Source organism: Callithrix jacchus, chromosome 5, assembly GCF_049354715.1.
Source record: "Callithrix jacchus isolate 240 chromosome 5, calJac240_pri, whole genome shotgun sequence".
Lineage (NCBI taxonomy): Eukaryota > Metazoa > Chordata > Mammalia > Primates > Cebidae > Callithrix > Callithrix jacchus.
The window spans coordinates 80047899-80063320 of record NC_133506.1 but is presented as its reverse complement, the minus strand read 5'-3'; the positions used below and the strand labels follow the sequence as shown (position 1 = coordinate 80063320).

The 15422-nt window shown below is 40.4% G+C and overlaps 1 protein-coding gene across 1 annotated transcript in view; it reads left to right on the top strand.

Annotated features, from left to right (window-relative positions):
- The window catches only part of HS3ST3A1 (heparan sulfate-glucosamine 3-sulfotransferase 3A1), a 104820-nt gene extending 90066 nt beyond the window's left edge, over positions 1-14754 (top strand). The window contains exon 2 of the mRNA XM_002747892.6: positions 13989-14754. Within this exon, the coding sequence (XP_002747938.2) occupies positions 13989-14610 (622 nt within the window). The 3' untranslated portion in view covers positions 14611-14754. The remainder of the gene's footprint in view (positions 1-13988) is intronic.
- The last annotated feature ends 668 nt before the right edge of the window (positions 14755-15422 follow it).

Here is a 15422-nt window from a genome sequence, read left to right as displayed (position 1 = left end):
TGTCTGTGTCCCTGTTGGGTGGATGGTTTTACTTCTTTGCAGTGGTACATGGTACAGCTACACCGATGAGCTGTGTAAAATGCACACTCGGGGATGGCTTTCCTAGTTTGTTTTGTCTGCATGCCTCATTTCATAATGACATCATTATTTTGGAGGTTTTATGGCATAAAAGTGATTAATAAGAGACTATTTGGGAAGTTTGTTTTGATCTGTAAGAGACAAAATGTTTCTCTTTTTCTGCTGTTCAAAATCAAGGAAACTGAGATATTCAAACCGGGTGAGGATGGCAAGTTTTAGAAAGAATCCAGCAGTCCAAGACCCTAGACCTCTGCCAAAATCACAGCTACAAGTCACTTTTCCTGGTTCACACTTAAAAGACATATTGATTTAGCACTGACTCTGTGTCCAGAACCTAACTAGCAGAATAAAAGAAACCAACAGAAAAATGAAGAATGAACAAACAAAAAAAGCCACTGTTGCCAAAATGTAACAAAGAGCCTTTCTAAAATTTTAGATTTATCCTCATCATGTTCCTCTCTCAGCGTCCCCACTCTCCTTATATTGTTGATTTCCAAGCAAGGAAAGCACATATTCCCCGCTTATCTCCAGCCGCACATATGCAAAGACCCGATAATTCCAGGCTGATGAGAGCTCTGTTCCGAAGCAGCCGCCCGCAGTTGCACAAAAGCCGATAGCACAGCTCTCAAACTAATCATTTATAAAACTCCTGTCAAGAGCCCAGATCAGCCTAGATGTGGTGTTTGCTGTGGCAGCCACCACAGAGCCAGGAGAGGGGCCTGCCCTTGGCCCAGGCTCTTCCCACTTCGAATAAGAATTCCATTCTCCTCTTCTAGATGCTAACCTTATACTGTGGTTACGAGAATCAGGTAGGCTGAAGAAAAGCCAATTCTCCCTTTAATCGGGACTCAACATTTAATACAACTTTCACAGTTCAGAAGCACTACGAGGGAATTCCACCCTCTCAAGATGAATTTTGTTTTTCAGGTGATCAAGCTCTGGGCACATTATATTTCCAGAATTAAGGCAGAATGATATAACATAAAAAGAACCGTGAGCCAAGCTTCAGAAGATGCAGAATCTAAGGCTGGCTTTGTGTTCTTTTGGCTGAATGACTTAGGACAAGCTCCTTCTCAAACCTTTCAACATCTGCGAAATGAAGCTGCTGGATTAGGGGATTTCTAAGGTTTTTGTCCAGTTCTAATTTTTAGCGGTGCTGCTTGGAAGAATACAGTCTTTGCACTTTCCTATCTCTGACAGATTCTAGATTCTTCTCTTTTTTCTCCTATCCTCCTGGTCTTTTCCCTGTCTCCTTATAACCAATCAATCTCTGTCTGTCTCTCTGTCTGTCTGTCTCTCTCTCTTGCACACAAATACACACGGACTTCTGAGGGATTGGAAATACTGATCCGACTTTAAATCCTAACTTAATTACATTTTAATTTTGCTATGTGTTTGTCATCATTTTTATGGATATGTTAAGAATAATTCTCTAAGACATTTCCATTTTGACTGATTTTAGGTGGCCCTCATTTTACTGAAATACACTAACTTTTTCATTCTTGTGCTTTTAATTTATCTCTATCTATTGTTCGGTTGAAATGAGCATTCAAGTTTGTTTGTTTCCCAGAGTTACAAGGGTGTTAAGTGTTTTGAACCATTGCATATCTGAAAATGTCGTTTTGATATGTCAGCAAATGAAATAAAATTTAGCTGAGCATAAAGATCTTTTCTTCCTTTAAGCTCTCCTCCACTTTGGATGCTTGAGACTGAAGGTTAAGGCCAGACTCCCCGTCACCTCCTTCATTTGTCAGTAGCCTAGGTGTTGCCTTACTTGTTTCTCTTTCTGTTTAAATGCCAGGAAGTACTTCCTTATTCTCAAACTCTAAAAATTTGCTAGCATTTTCAAAGTGTGGATCTCTGCCAGGGCCAGGGACAGGATCAGGGTAAGGCAAGAGTGGTAAATGCTTAAAAAAAAAAAAAGATTAAAGAGATGCTTATTCTCAAAGTAGGAAATGTTACTTTTAGCTTGGTGCACAAAGGCTGTCGGAAGTCCAGAGACGGCTGCACTGTGGGGAAGTACGACATATCTCTACCTTTCCAGGTGGTTTCTTAGGTTCTGATCATCTTACAGATTCTGACATAATTAGGTTATTTGCGAACTTTAGTTTTGAATGTCATCAGTTTATTTTATTTGATACTTGGATAAGACACTGATAGAAGCACACCAGCTCCTAGCAGACAGAGATCACTTTAAAACAGAATTTGGAACAATGCATACTGAGTTAGAAATGATATCTTACATCTTATGGATACATGGGCTCCCCCAATGAAATTAACATAGAAGGGGAGATTAGAGGGTGAAGCAAAGAGCCTTGTAAAATACTGGTTTATTTTTACTGTTTCTATGAGTCAATGAAAGAGAAAATGTGTGGAATTTCTTGGGAAACTCTAAGAATCCATAAAGGATTCTTACTTGAATTTATGAGCCCAAGACACTCTTACCCCTTGTATTCCACGAAGACTCTTTGATCTGACCTGACTACAGATGGGTTTGTTATCTTTCCATGAAGCTCCCCAAAACTAATGATTAGGAATCCTTGACTTCTCTCTCCTCCCCTAGAGTTCAGGGAACCTTGTGTTGTTTTCTTGAAGTAAGCGTTGGTACATATTGTGTCATAAAGACTCGTCAGAATAAAAGCTTCTTTTTTGTTCTCTTTCTTCTTTACCTGATCATTAAAAGTTTTAGAAGGAGTCTGCTGTCAGTGGCATTGGTCAGTGTCCCAGCCTCTAACTTTGAGGTTTAACTTATCTTGATGATGGTTTGGTCCTTAGAATTGCATACCCAGATTCGGTTAGTGTGGGAGCTGGTTCAAAAACATAAGTCTTCCTCTCCCACAGAAGCCAATTCAAACAACAAGTAAAGGGAGTTTTCTTTCCAGCCTTGTAAGTCACGTTTTCGGTGGGGTTCCACATAACAACAGCAGGAAAAGAAATATGGATGTGAGTGGGGCTCGGCCCTAGGGACGGCAAGCTGACAGCACAGAGAGTTTGCAGCAGTTTCCCGTGCTCCCAGACACACACCATTGAGGACCCACAGGAACTACCTTCTCGCTGTGGCCATGAAAAGAGCATGTTTTTCTAGTATGTTAGGCTGCCGGAGGCTTCCAAAAACAGACACACAGTTCTGTTTGGTTGTATAGACTTAAAAAAAAGTACATGTACATGGGCCAGATTTATTTATTCCTCAAGGTATATTACCTTTCCATTACAACTCAGGGATTTCCCTTTGCAGGATGTTCTTCCCTTGCAGAAGATAGCCTTTGAAATACATGTGATATATATTACCTGTTCGTAAGAGTTCAGGGAGGGTGACTTGCATTCAGATATGGATAGGTAAAGAATGCATTTAACACTCATATGTTTTGGCAGAATGTCAAAGACAGCCAGGAACATCAACCAAAAGAATCACTCTGATGTTTCCTGGCTGTTTGGGAAGGTTGAGAGCTGGATGGACCTGGGTTTTCATTCTAGCCCTATTAGCAACTGTGTGTGTTGGATAAGTCACATTATCTTTCTGAGCCTGTTTCTCCATCTGTGACACTAGGGGAATCGTTTTAGCTTTTCATTGTTGTTGTGAGACCCAAGAAATGACAATCAGACCTTGTTCTATGGTAAATGCTCAGTAAGTGTTCATTTTCTTCTATCTTCATCATACTCTTCCTAAGGACCCTGAACTTGGATTTCCGGGTGCCCTGGATCTATTATTTTTAATATAGTCCTGTCCACAAACTTCATCTTCTGACTTTGACATCTTATTTCAAGGTGTCAGGCACAGAGGAAACATAGTATAGACATGGGTCTCCTTCATCGCATGCTTGCCTTTTGGAATATAGTGAGACCTCTCCGCTCATGGATTTCCTGGTCTTTCTGCTGTCCCCAAGCCTTAGGGATATGTCAAGTTAGCCTTCCTTTGAACTAACCTCAGTGCTTTCTCTCGGCATCAGTTATTTGAACTGCATTCTTTCAGACCTCATTGATTTTGAAATCAATTATGTTGATACAGAATTGCCCTGCGTAATTGTTTATAAGAATCTCTTGATGTGATTGGTGGAGCCATACTTCAGAACACAGCAGCGTGATGCTGTGCAGAGCTTTAAATACGACAAGTGAAAAACGAATTACAGTCCCACTTCCTACATGGAATCTTAGAGGTGGAAGGTCCTACAGGCATTGAGGACAATACACTTTTTTTGTTTACGAAGAAATTGAGGCCAAGAGAACAAAAGTGATTTGTCCAAGATCATACAGCTTATCAATAGCAAAATTGAGGCTGAAATCCTTATTCCTAGTCCTGATTTTGAGTTTCCTATAAAATGATGTTGTCTTCATGGAGATACATGATCCATCTGTGTGATAGTTTAGAATAAAACTATTGCTCATTTATCTCCTCATGCAGAAATCCGAACTTGAAAAAAAGTAACTCCAACTCTACTGAAACAGAAACCCAAATTTCCCTTTTTAAGGGTGACGAGGGACTATGTCCTTCTTCAAATAATTGTTCATTTTAATTAAAACTTTTATTCGTTCCCACCCTTTTTTTGGAAAATGTCTACATTGTTTCGGTCACAAATCAGCTGTCTAACCTCATCGATTGTACTCTAAATATTTCTTTTGTCCTCAGCCACCCTGTATTTCCCACTTTCACCACCCTAATCCAAGCCTTTAACTCCTCAAGCTTGGATTCTGTTGGAAGAGCCCCTAAAGTATTTAACCACCTGCGGTCTGTTTCTGCTGCAGACTTGCACACTGCTTCGGATTTAATATATCACAGACATTAATCAAATCATCATCTTTTTGGCCTAATTTCATACAGCTCCCCAATTCAAGCAGACACATTTCTTCATCTCATCTGTATTCAATTGAGGATTTAGTTCTTTCGGGATCTTCACAGCTACCTTCTGGATAACTCTCGCAGGGTCCCATGTTTTTCATCTGTTGAATTCATTCCATCGGAGCCATCCTCTGTATATTATTTTCGTGATCCCCTTTGGCTGCTGACTTTCTCTTATCTGCTGCAATAGAAAGAGCCTTGTACTAGGCATTTGAGGACCATCCACCAGCCTCCATACACTGACTGTGAAGACTTCAGCATACAGCTCAGTCTCATTGTTAGAATCCCAGCTTCGTTGTTAGAAAAATTAGGGAATGTCATTACCTACCTTATCTTTTTTTTTGGCTGCGTAGGGATTAGGTGAAAATGTTTTGCAAATATAACCTATTCTTCAGTTCTCTCTTTTCTGAGTTCACACTCTTGAACATTCTCCAGGATACACTGCACATCACTGTGCTCACAGTAGCCCATCTGAGGGCAGCTGCTGTCTTGTCCTTTATATGGGGTGAGGGAGAAGTGGTCCTGGGGAGGACGCCTGACTCCTGGGTATGTGAGCGTCACTCCTCTTCCTTTGTGATCTGAATTTACACAAATTGGAGATATAGTGGGCTTCGCAAATACCCTTTTTTAAAAAAAAAATCATGCATTTCTTGAAGCATTATGGGATTTTGGCCTGTTTGTTTTTTATAAGCATAGTAAAATCTTTATTCAAGTACAACATAAATATGAAAAAGGACACAAATCATGAGATACAGCTCAATACATTTTCACAAAGTTGATACGATTGTGTGACCAGCACCCAGGTCATGAACTGGGACTTTTCCTTGAGCCTGGAAGTCCCTCTCATGCCCTCTTCTAGACACCAGTTCCCCTAAGGGTAACCATTATTTTGACATTGAATGGGATAGATGAATTCTGCCTGTTTAAGAACATATTTAATAAAGGAAATCGTACAGTGTTTACTCTTTTGTGACTGTTTGTTGACATTGTGATGTTCACCCACAGGTTTTTGTTGTTGTTTGTTTGTTTTTGGAGATAGAATCTCGCTCTGTCACCCAGGCTGGAGTGCAATGCCACAATCTTGGCTTATTGCAACCCCTGCCCCCCGGGCTCAAGCGATTCTCCTGCCTCAGCCTCCTGAGTAGCTGTGATTACAGGTGCACCCACCACACCCTGCTAATTTGTGTAGTTTTAGTAGAGATAGGGTTTCACTATATTGGTCAGGCTGGTCTCGAACTCCTGACATCATGATCCACCAGCCTCGGACTCCCTGGGATTACAGGCATGAGCCACAGCGGCCGGCCTACCCCCAGGTTTTATGTCATTCATGCTGTGTACTGTTTAGGGTCTAACTGTGCATCTACGTGTGTCTGTTTTGGGGAACATTTGGAGAGCTTAAACTGGGGACTGTTAGGATTGTCTGTGAATATTTGTGAACATGTCTCTTGGTGAACTTGTGTGTGATTTCCATTGAGTATAGCCCTGGCCAGGAACTGGCTGGGTCACGGTGAATGCGCTTGTTTGGTAGATAGTACCAAACTGGTTTCTGAAGTCACTGTGCCAGTTTACTCTTTAACCACCAAGGTGCCAGTTCCACATTCTCACTGAAACTCAGAATTCTCTGTCGTTTTCGTTCTAGATGACCAGTAGGTGTGTTATAGTATCGTATTGTGTTTTAATTTACATTTTCCTGATGACTGATGAGGTTCAGTGCCTTTTCGTGTGTTTATTGATTGTTTAGATACTTTTTATTTATTTATTTTCCATTTTATTTTTAGTTGGTATCTAATAATTGTATATATTTATGGGACACAGAGTGTTATTTCAATACTTATAAGCAATGCAATAATCAAATCAGGGTAGTTAGCATATCCCTCACCTCAAACATTGATTACTTGGTAGTGTTGTGAGCCTTCAAAACTCTTCTTTTCTAGCCTGTTGAAAATATACATGAAATTGTTGTTAACCATATTCGCCCTAAGTGCTACAGAACACTAAAACTTATTCTTCAAATCTAGCTGTAATTTTGTGGATGCTGTCTTTTGTTTAAAGTGCTTATTCTAGTTTTTTGCCTATTTTTCTTCTACGCTGTCAAGTTACTTTTACTTATTGATTTATAGGAGCTCTTTATATATTATGGATATGACTCTTTTGTTGACATACATGTATTTTAAGTGTTTTTTTAATAATTCAGAGGCTTGGCTTTTTCTAACTTAGTGGTATCATTTGATGAACAAAAGTCCCTATTTTAATATAGCACAAGATTTTTTTTTCTTTCTAAAATTTACTTCCCACACTACACTGCTGTAGGTCTTTTTTTTTTTTTTATTATAGTTCTTCCTTTAAGAAATTAACAAAACTTTACCTCCTTCAAAATCATCAAGATATTCTAGGTTTCCTTCCAAAAGTTTACTGTTTCACTACTTATATTTATATCTTCAGGCAATCTGGAATTAATTTTTCCTAAATAGCTGCAAATGCCAAGATTTTTTTTCCATATAAATAGAAAGTTGACCAAACAACATTGATTAAAAATAAAATGAGGAAGGGTAACAGGATAATTGTTTTTATGGAAGAAGTACTTCCAGACAAGGCAGGAAGCAGTTCCAGAGGGTGGGTGAAGAAGCCAAAAGACAACATGAGGACCATGGAAATTCAGGGCAAATGGCCCGAATTGGTAGGAAGAGTGAGGCACACAAGGGAAATTCTTTTTATTCTTTCTCGCATGGATGCACCATGCGTCTGCGTTGTGGAATGTCATGGAAGGCTGTTCCCTGATCATAGAGGTGGCAGTGATGCAGCCCGTGCTAGAGTGCTAGCCTTGCCTCCTGGACCATCATTGAGACATAGCTGGGGAGGCGGGTTTGTCCCCTCACTGTCCCCACTGTGGCACTGGGAAAGTCCTCTGGGTCATTTTAGTACTCCCGCTATTAACTACTGACTTGGTTGAGAACTTAGGTAGAAAACAAAAGACAACTTAGCGTGTCTGTCATGCTTCCTGCTTGGCCATAACATTTCTGTCACCACAGACAGACAGCAGCTGTAACAACCCTAGACCCCGAGAGCCTTACCAGTGTGACAGATCAGATCCCAGCACAGTGGAGGAGGGCATGATGCTTGGACCAGATAAAAGTATTGCCAAGCAGTTTCCTACCTGGCACAACTGCTCCTATGTCGTGGAAGGAAATGAAATCCCCTTAAAAACTGAGCCCATCTCTCTCACACGATATAAGATAATAAACCAGGCTGTGTCCTTCCAAATAATGTAGCCAGCTCATGGTTTTCAAACTAGGCATCTTCACAGTCTGAATGAAAAATGGGCAGGTGTGTCAGGAACACAACAAAGAGCTGTAACTCTCTGGACCCTTTGTTAGCTGGACTAAGTGGGGCTCTCCTAGAAGTTGGGAGTTAAGAACACTAGGTGTCACATTCTTAAAGAGTGCTTCCATGTACTCTCTGTAGTAATAACGACCGTGTTGGCACTTATGAGGTTTGCCTAAAGACAGAACAGGTGAGAAGGGATATGAGAAATTCAACTTCTTGATGGGAGGCGTAGGTCCTAGGAGAACTTACTTTCCAAGCTAAGTCTTGTAGACCATTCCAACCTCCTCTTTAAACAGTGAACAAGAATTGGAGAACCTTTGAACCTTGGCTTGATATTTCTGGTAAGGTGAATAAACTGAGCATAAAGATGTTAAATTACTAGCTAGTGATCATGCAGCAGGCACTAGGCATGGACCACAAACCTCATTTTTTGATTTGAGATCAGCTGCACAAAAATCTCATAAATTCTTGTATTTCCCTTTTAGCAAAACCACAGCCTCCTTCAGTAGTACCTTGTTCTAATGTTTAATTAGCCACAAAGCAAAAATACTCTTTTGTCTAATTTCTATCAATGCCACTAAAATGTTTGTCCTCTCTTGAGCTCTTTTTTAAAAACTTGTAGTAAAATACACATAACATAAAATTTACCATTTTAGCCATTGTTAGGTCCAGCAGTGTTAAGTACATACACGTTGTTACACAATCAATCTCCAGAACTCTCACAACGTTAAAACTTCATACCTACCGAACAATAACTCTCTATTCCTCTTGCCCACAACCCCTGGAAACCACCATTCTACTTTCTGTCTCAATGAATTTGAGTACCCTAGATACATAAGTGGACTCATAGAGTATTTGTCTTTTTGCGACTGGATGATGTCACTTGGCATAATGTCCTCAAGGTTCACCCATGTTGCAGTGTGTGTCAGAATTTCAGAATAGTATTCCATTGTATGCATAAACCACGTTTTGTTTATCCATTCATCTGTCAATAGACCTTTGGATTGCTTCCACCTTCTGGTTATTGTGAATTCTCTTTGAGTTCTATGGAGAGAAGAGCAACTGTGTATAATCTACCTTATAATATAATTCTTAATTTGCTTGTGAAATTTCTTCTTATCTTTGCTTCTCTCAGGACAAAACAAATACACTTCTCCAATTTTTCCTTATAGTGTTGGTCTCTACCCATTTCCTCGTCCTCATACCTACTATACATGTCTCCAAATCCTGTTCATGATTTAAAGGGGTGGTTGGAATGGTCTACACGATTTAGCTTGGAAAGTAAGTTCTCCTAGGACCTACGCCTCTCATCGTCCCGTTGAATTTCTCATATCCCTTCTCACCGGTTCTGTCTTCAGACAAACCTCATGGGATTAATCACTGCACACACCTTTGCACTCCTGTAACCTGCCCTGTATTTCTACAGACCTGTAATACTGGAATAGAGCTTTCACTACCCATCCCAGGCCCCATCTTTTACACAAAGCACAGTCACAGTATTAGGTTGGTGCAAAAGTAATTGCAGTTTTGTCAATAATTGCAGAAGCCACAATTACTTTTGCACCAACATAATATGTACCTTACTCAGATAAAGAAGAATAATTCTCAAGTTCTAGACACTTTGAAATGCAGTATACCAACATACACATGGCTTTTGTTTTATGTGATAATGTGGTGCTTTGTTGAACATTAAAATCCAGTAAGATTTGCAGTAAGAAAATGTATGAAAAATGTTTTATCCCCTTCATTGATTTTTTTGACAAACTAAAATTTAAAGATTGCAATTTAAAGAATTCTGTTGTGAATCCTGTGACAAAGCAACCATTTTTTTGCAAGGTGTGGTTTTATTCAGACTCTCGTTTCTTTCTTTTTGCAGAAAGAAGCTTGCAGGTAGCTTTTAGTTAAGCCCAACTCCTGACTCCCACCCCATACTAAATCAGTCAGTTTTCCTGATCCTGCAGATGACAGTAATGAATGTGTTTTTCTTTTGCAATTCTATTTTAGCTGTTTCCTCCTCAAACTCCTTTTATGTTGGATAGCCCTTTTCCCTAATCTATTGAGATTATTTAAAATATGTTTTCTTTTTTTACTGGTTTTAGCAGTGTTTCCTCTGGTCCAGCGCAATGTATAGTCTCAATATCTGTGAAAGTCTCCGGCAACAATTCCCCACCCCAGCCCCACCCACAACCCCCCTTTTCCCACAGGCCAATCAGAAGCTCCTGAGTGAAGTATTTATCATGCTATCTCTATTTTACTGGTCAAAATTGGAAATAACATAGTTGAAAGTGAAAGATATAAAGAAAAAAAAAAGACAGCAATGCTGGCTTTAAAAAAATAAATAAATAAAATAAATAGATAATCTTTTTTATTACTTCAGTGTAGTTGATGATTGCTTTTCAAGCCCAAAACTTTTCCACACATCGGATTAAATTTCCTTCACTGAGAAATTTCAACAATTTGTGGGTAGATCTCCGGGCTCATCTTGGCTTTTATGTTAGGCTGGTCTAGACAACTTTGTGTTCCATAGAAGGAGTCACAAAGGAATGAGTTCTGTGCATTCATGTCACACAGTGGAATCTGTGTCACATAGGTGGTTATAGTAATGTGTATATCTACTTTGTGTCAACAACAAACTCTCTGGTCTTCACCTACTCTTCCCCAGAACTTAAGGTCTATCTAAGAGGTGGGAAATTAGGTATATTAAAAGTTATTTTGAAAAATGAAGTTCACATTTATTTTAACAATTAGAAAAAACTCAGAGGCTGGGCGTGGTGGCTCACGCCTGTAATCCCAGCATTTTAAGAGGCCGAGGTGGGTGGATCATGAGGTCAAGAGATCGAGACCATCCTGGCCAACATAGTGAAACCCCATCTCTACTAAAATATAAAAATTAGCTGGGCATGGTGGCACACGTCTGTACTCCCAGCTACTCAGGAGGCTGAGGCAGGAGAATTGCTTGAACCCAAGAGGTGGAGGTTGCAGTGAGGCAAGATCGCACCACTGTACTCCAGCCTGGCACCTGGTGACAGAGCAAGACTCTGCCTCAAAAAAAAAACAAAAAACAGCTCAGAAACAGAAAGCAAATGTCTAATGTCTAAAAAAAGTCCAGATAACCTGACTGAAATGACAAAAAAAAAAAAAAAAACTGACCAAAAAAAAAAAAAAAAGAACAAAAATGGGAGGAAACCTGCGTATAAGCTAAGGGAGAACTTCCCCTTCAACTCTTGAAGGCTTGCTGAAAAATCACTGATGAGAGGCAGATTCATAGGAGAAAAGGCATCCACATTACTCTGTATGCAGGAGCCTTCAGAGTGAAGACGCAGATATACAGGGGAAATTCTCCATTTTTATGCTTAGGCTTAACTAAATAAGGACAGTTGTATAGAAATAGGATTGGACAGAAAGGGTATGACATAGCGATAATAGGCTCAGTGGGGGAACCCTGCAAGGCCTGCCTGTCTAGATTCTTCTTGGCCTCTCTGAGCGAGCCTTCCTTCCTTCTGGATGTGGGACAGGACCCTCTGTCCTGTGGGAGGCTCTGTCCAGTGAGGAGGCTCACTGCAACCTCCACCTCTTGGGTTCAAGCAATTCTCCTGCCTCAGCCTCCTGAGTAGCTGGGAGTACAGACGTGTGCCACTATGCCCAGCTAATTTTTATATTTTAGTAGAGACGGGGTTTCACTATGTTGGCCAGGATGGTCTCGATCTCTTGACCTCGTGATCCGCCCACCTCGGCCTCTTAAAATGCAGTCAAACAGAATAAGTCATATAATTTCTTTTTTCTTTTCTTTTCTTTCTTTTTTTAGAGATAAAGTTTTGCTCTTGTTGCCCAGGCAGTGGCTCAATCTTGGCTCACAGCAACCTCCATCTCCTGGGTTCAAGCAATTCTCCTGCCTCAGCCTCCCAAGTAGCTGGGACTACAGGCATGAGCCACCATGCCTGGCTAATTTTGTATTTATTTAATTTTTTTAGTAGAGACGGGGTTTCTCCATGTTGGTTAGGCTGGTCTTAAACTCAGGTGATCTGCCCACCTCAGCCCAGATAATATCTTTATGGCCAGTGTTTGTACAGAGAGGTGGAAGGAAAGTTAGAGTAATGTTTTTAGGTTTTATGCTTAGCTTTGGGGAAAAGGAGTTGTGGTTTCTATGACCCACCTTGGGGGAGAAGGATTTTAGTTTCTAAGTCTAGTCTTGGGTAAGAATGAGTCTGAAAGACAGAAGGGCAGAAGTTCAGAGAAAAACGTCTGCTTCCGAGGCTGCTTTGGGGGCCTTCATTTTGGGGTATCGTTTTCTGAGTCCCAGAACCTGCATCATTAAAACTAAGGGAGTATCAGGGCTATCAGATTGCCCCAGAGATTGAGGAATTGTGCCAGAAATAATGCAAATAGGAGCAGGAATACTTTCTAATCCACTGATACGATGTTTGTGAATGACTTTAAAATAATCCAACTGGCATGGGGCAGTAGGAACAAGGGGATTTATAAATAAAATCGGTTGTTATGAATTTTTGAAGCTGGATTTAAGGTACATGAGATTGATTTGACAATTTTCTCTGCTTTTGTGTATGTTTAACATGTTTCACAAAAAGATATAGTTAGCAGATAGTGTTGGTGGGACAAAATCATAGGCAATTAATAATTGCAAGCTCCCATAATACAAAGTGCATCCTTTCCTTGCAGGTGCAAAGTATAAACTAATTACCAATTCCATGAACAAAAGTAACAAATCTATCATCAGAATTAAACATTTAATACAATCCTAGATAATGCCTACATTAAGAGAGAACTCAAGACTACGAAATGAAATAACTAAAAATCTGTCTCTATGTGTCTATCCATCTGTCTATATCTATCTCAACAAATAGGACATTTAATTGCAGTATACTTAAGTTGGAAGAACAAATAGATTTTATTTCTCCTGTTCATATGTTTTGACTGGCCCTGAGGCCCATCCTTCTCAGTAGAAAGCTTGTTTGAACAGAGAAGCAATATCCGCTCTATCAAGACTCCAATGGCATTTTTGTTTTTAATGTGACAAAGTGATTTCTCATTTGTCAGGAGGAAAAAGAGACAAGAATCATCAAGGACATCTTGAACAACAGAGTCAGAATTTACTTTGGTGTCCATGAAAATATGCTAACACGTGATAATAGCATAATTGGGCCAATGTAGAAAGGAATCAACATATTTAGCATATGATAATGATGGCATTTCAAATCGTTAGGCAAAAGATAGATTCTTTAATAAGTCTTGTTTGTTGCAGGAAACCTCGGGAATTACAAACATAAGTATTTTGTGTAATATGCTATGTTATATTGAATATAATTGCTTTGTTTGTAAGAAAACCACAGGAAGGGCTCAGGGTATTTTAATACTATCTCATAGCCCTATAATTGTGTTTACGACAACATTCTAATTCACCTGAAGATTTTGACCAAGGTTATTTTCTTACAGCATTGCAGATAAACAATAATAAAACACAGAAACGTAACATGGCATTTATTAGGAGCCAGGCGCTTTTCTAAGCTGTTGAGGTATATTAACTCATTTAATCATCACAAAACTGCGAAGGGTGATATTCTCTGTTCAATACACGAGGAATCTGCGGTGCAGGGCTGCTAGTGAGACTTCACCATCAGAAACCCAGCAAGTAGGGGAGCGGGAATGGCAGTCTGGCTCCTGAGTGTACATCACAGCCTTTCCTGGGACTGAGCTCTCTGTGCACATTTCTGACATGCCCTTTTGCTTTTCTCAGGGACCTGATGCCCAGAACCCTGGATGGGCAGATCACCATGGAGAAGACGCCCAGCTACTTCGTCACGCGGGAGGCGCCTGCACGCATCTCGGCCATGTCCAAGGACACCAAGCTCATCGTGGTGGTGCGGGACCCGGTGACCAGGGCCATCTCGGACTACACGCAGACGCTGTCCAAACGGCCCGACATTCCCACCTTCGAGAACTTGACGTTCAAAAACAGAACGACGGGCCTTATAGACACATCGTGGAGCGCCATCCAGATCGGCATCTATGCCAAGCACCTGGAGCACTGGCTACACCACTTCCCAATCCGCCAGATGCTCTTTGTGAGCGGAGAACGGCTCATCAGCGACCCGGCCGGCGAGCTGGGCCGCGTGCAGGACTTCCTGGGCCTCAAGAGGATCATCACGGACAAGCACTTCTACTTCAACAAGACCAAGGGCTTCCCCTGCCTGAAGAAGGCGGAGGGCAGCAGCCGGCCCCACTGCCTGGGCAAGACCAAGGGCAGGACCCACCCTGAGATTGACCGCGAGGTGGTGTGCAGGCTGCGCGAGTTCTACCGGCCTTTCAACCTCAAGTTCTACCAGATGACCGGGCACGACTTCGGCTGGGATGGATAACCATATAATTTAAAAAGAAAAAAAAAAAATCAAAATATAATATATTTTTTTACCAATCGGTAGAGAAGAAGAGGCAGTTTAATATTTGTGCTGAAAATATGTTTCAGTATTTTTTTTCAATGAATGTTAAGAGATTGTTCTTACCCCCACCCCATCTTAATGTATAACCAACACCAAACATTTGGATCAACAAAAGGAAAACTTCACTGTCTAAATGCTTTCAATTTTCAGTTTTTATTTTATGTCCTATATATCCATAAAGTATAAGTGACAGTCATCATTAAAAGTTTTCGGAAAATCCTGAGGGTAAACATCTCTCTCTCTCTCTCTTCTTTTAATACAAGACCCTGATAAAATTGATATCTAACCTTATATTTTTCTGTCCGCTTTCCTGTGCCACTTTTTCTTAAATTATTTCCCAGTTAGTATTATATGTTTGTACTCCACAGTTTTCATAGTACTTTCCAATACACCTTTTTGATAGCTTAAAAAAAAAAAAATACTGCTCTGTTATATAAGAGCACAGTAAGTGGAGATTATTATACCCTTTTTACAGAAAGGAAAACTGAGTCTCTGGGAGGTGGAATGATGTATCTAAAGGCTAAATGGTGGGCCCTGGACAAAATTCCATCTTCCATTTGTTCCCGATTTCAGGCCACTTTTTCCAGGGAAAATGGGAAAGAAAACATCTGTACCTTTAGAAATGGTTAGCTAGTTTTCAGATGATCTGAAAATGGACAGAGAGGGTGTTCCCTTGTTTTCTAAGTCCCAGGCTACCCCAAGTCTCATTACAAAGCTGTGTTCAAGAAAAC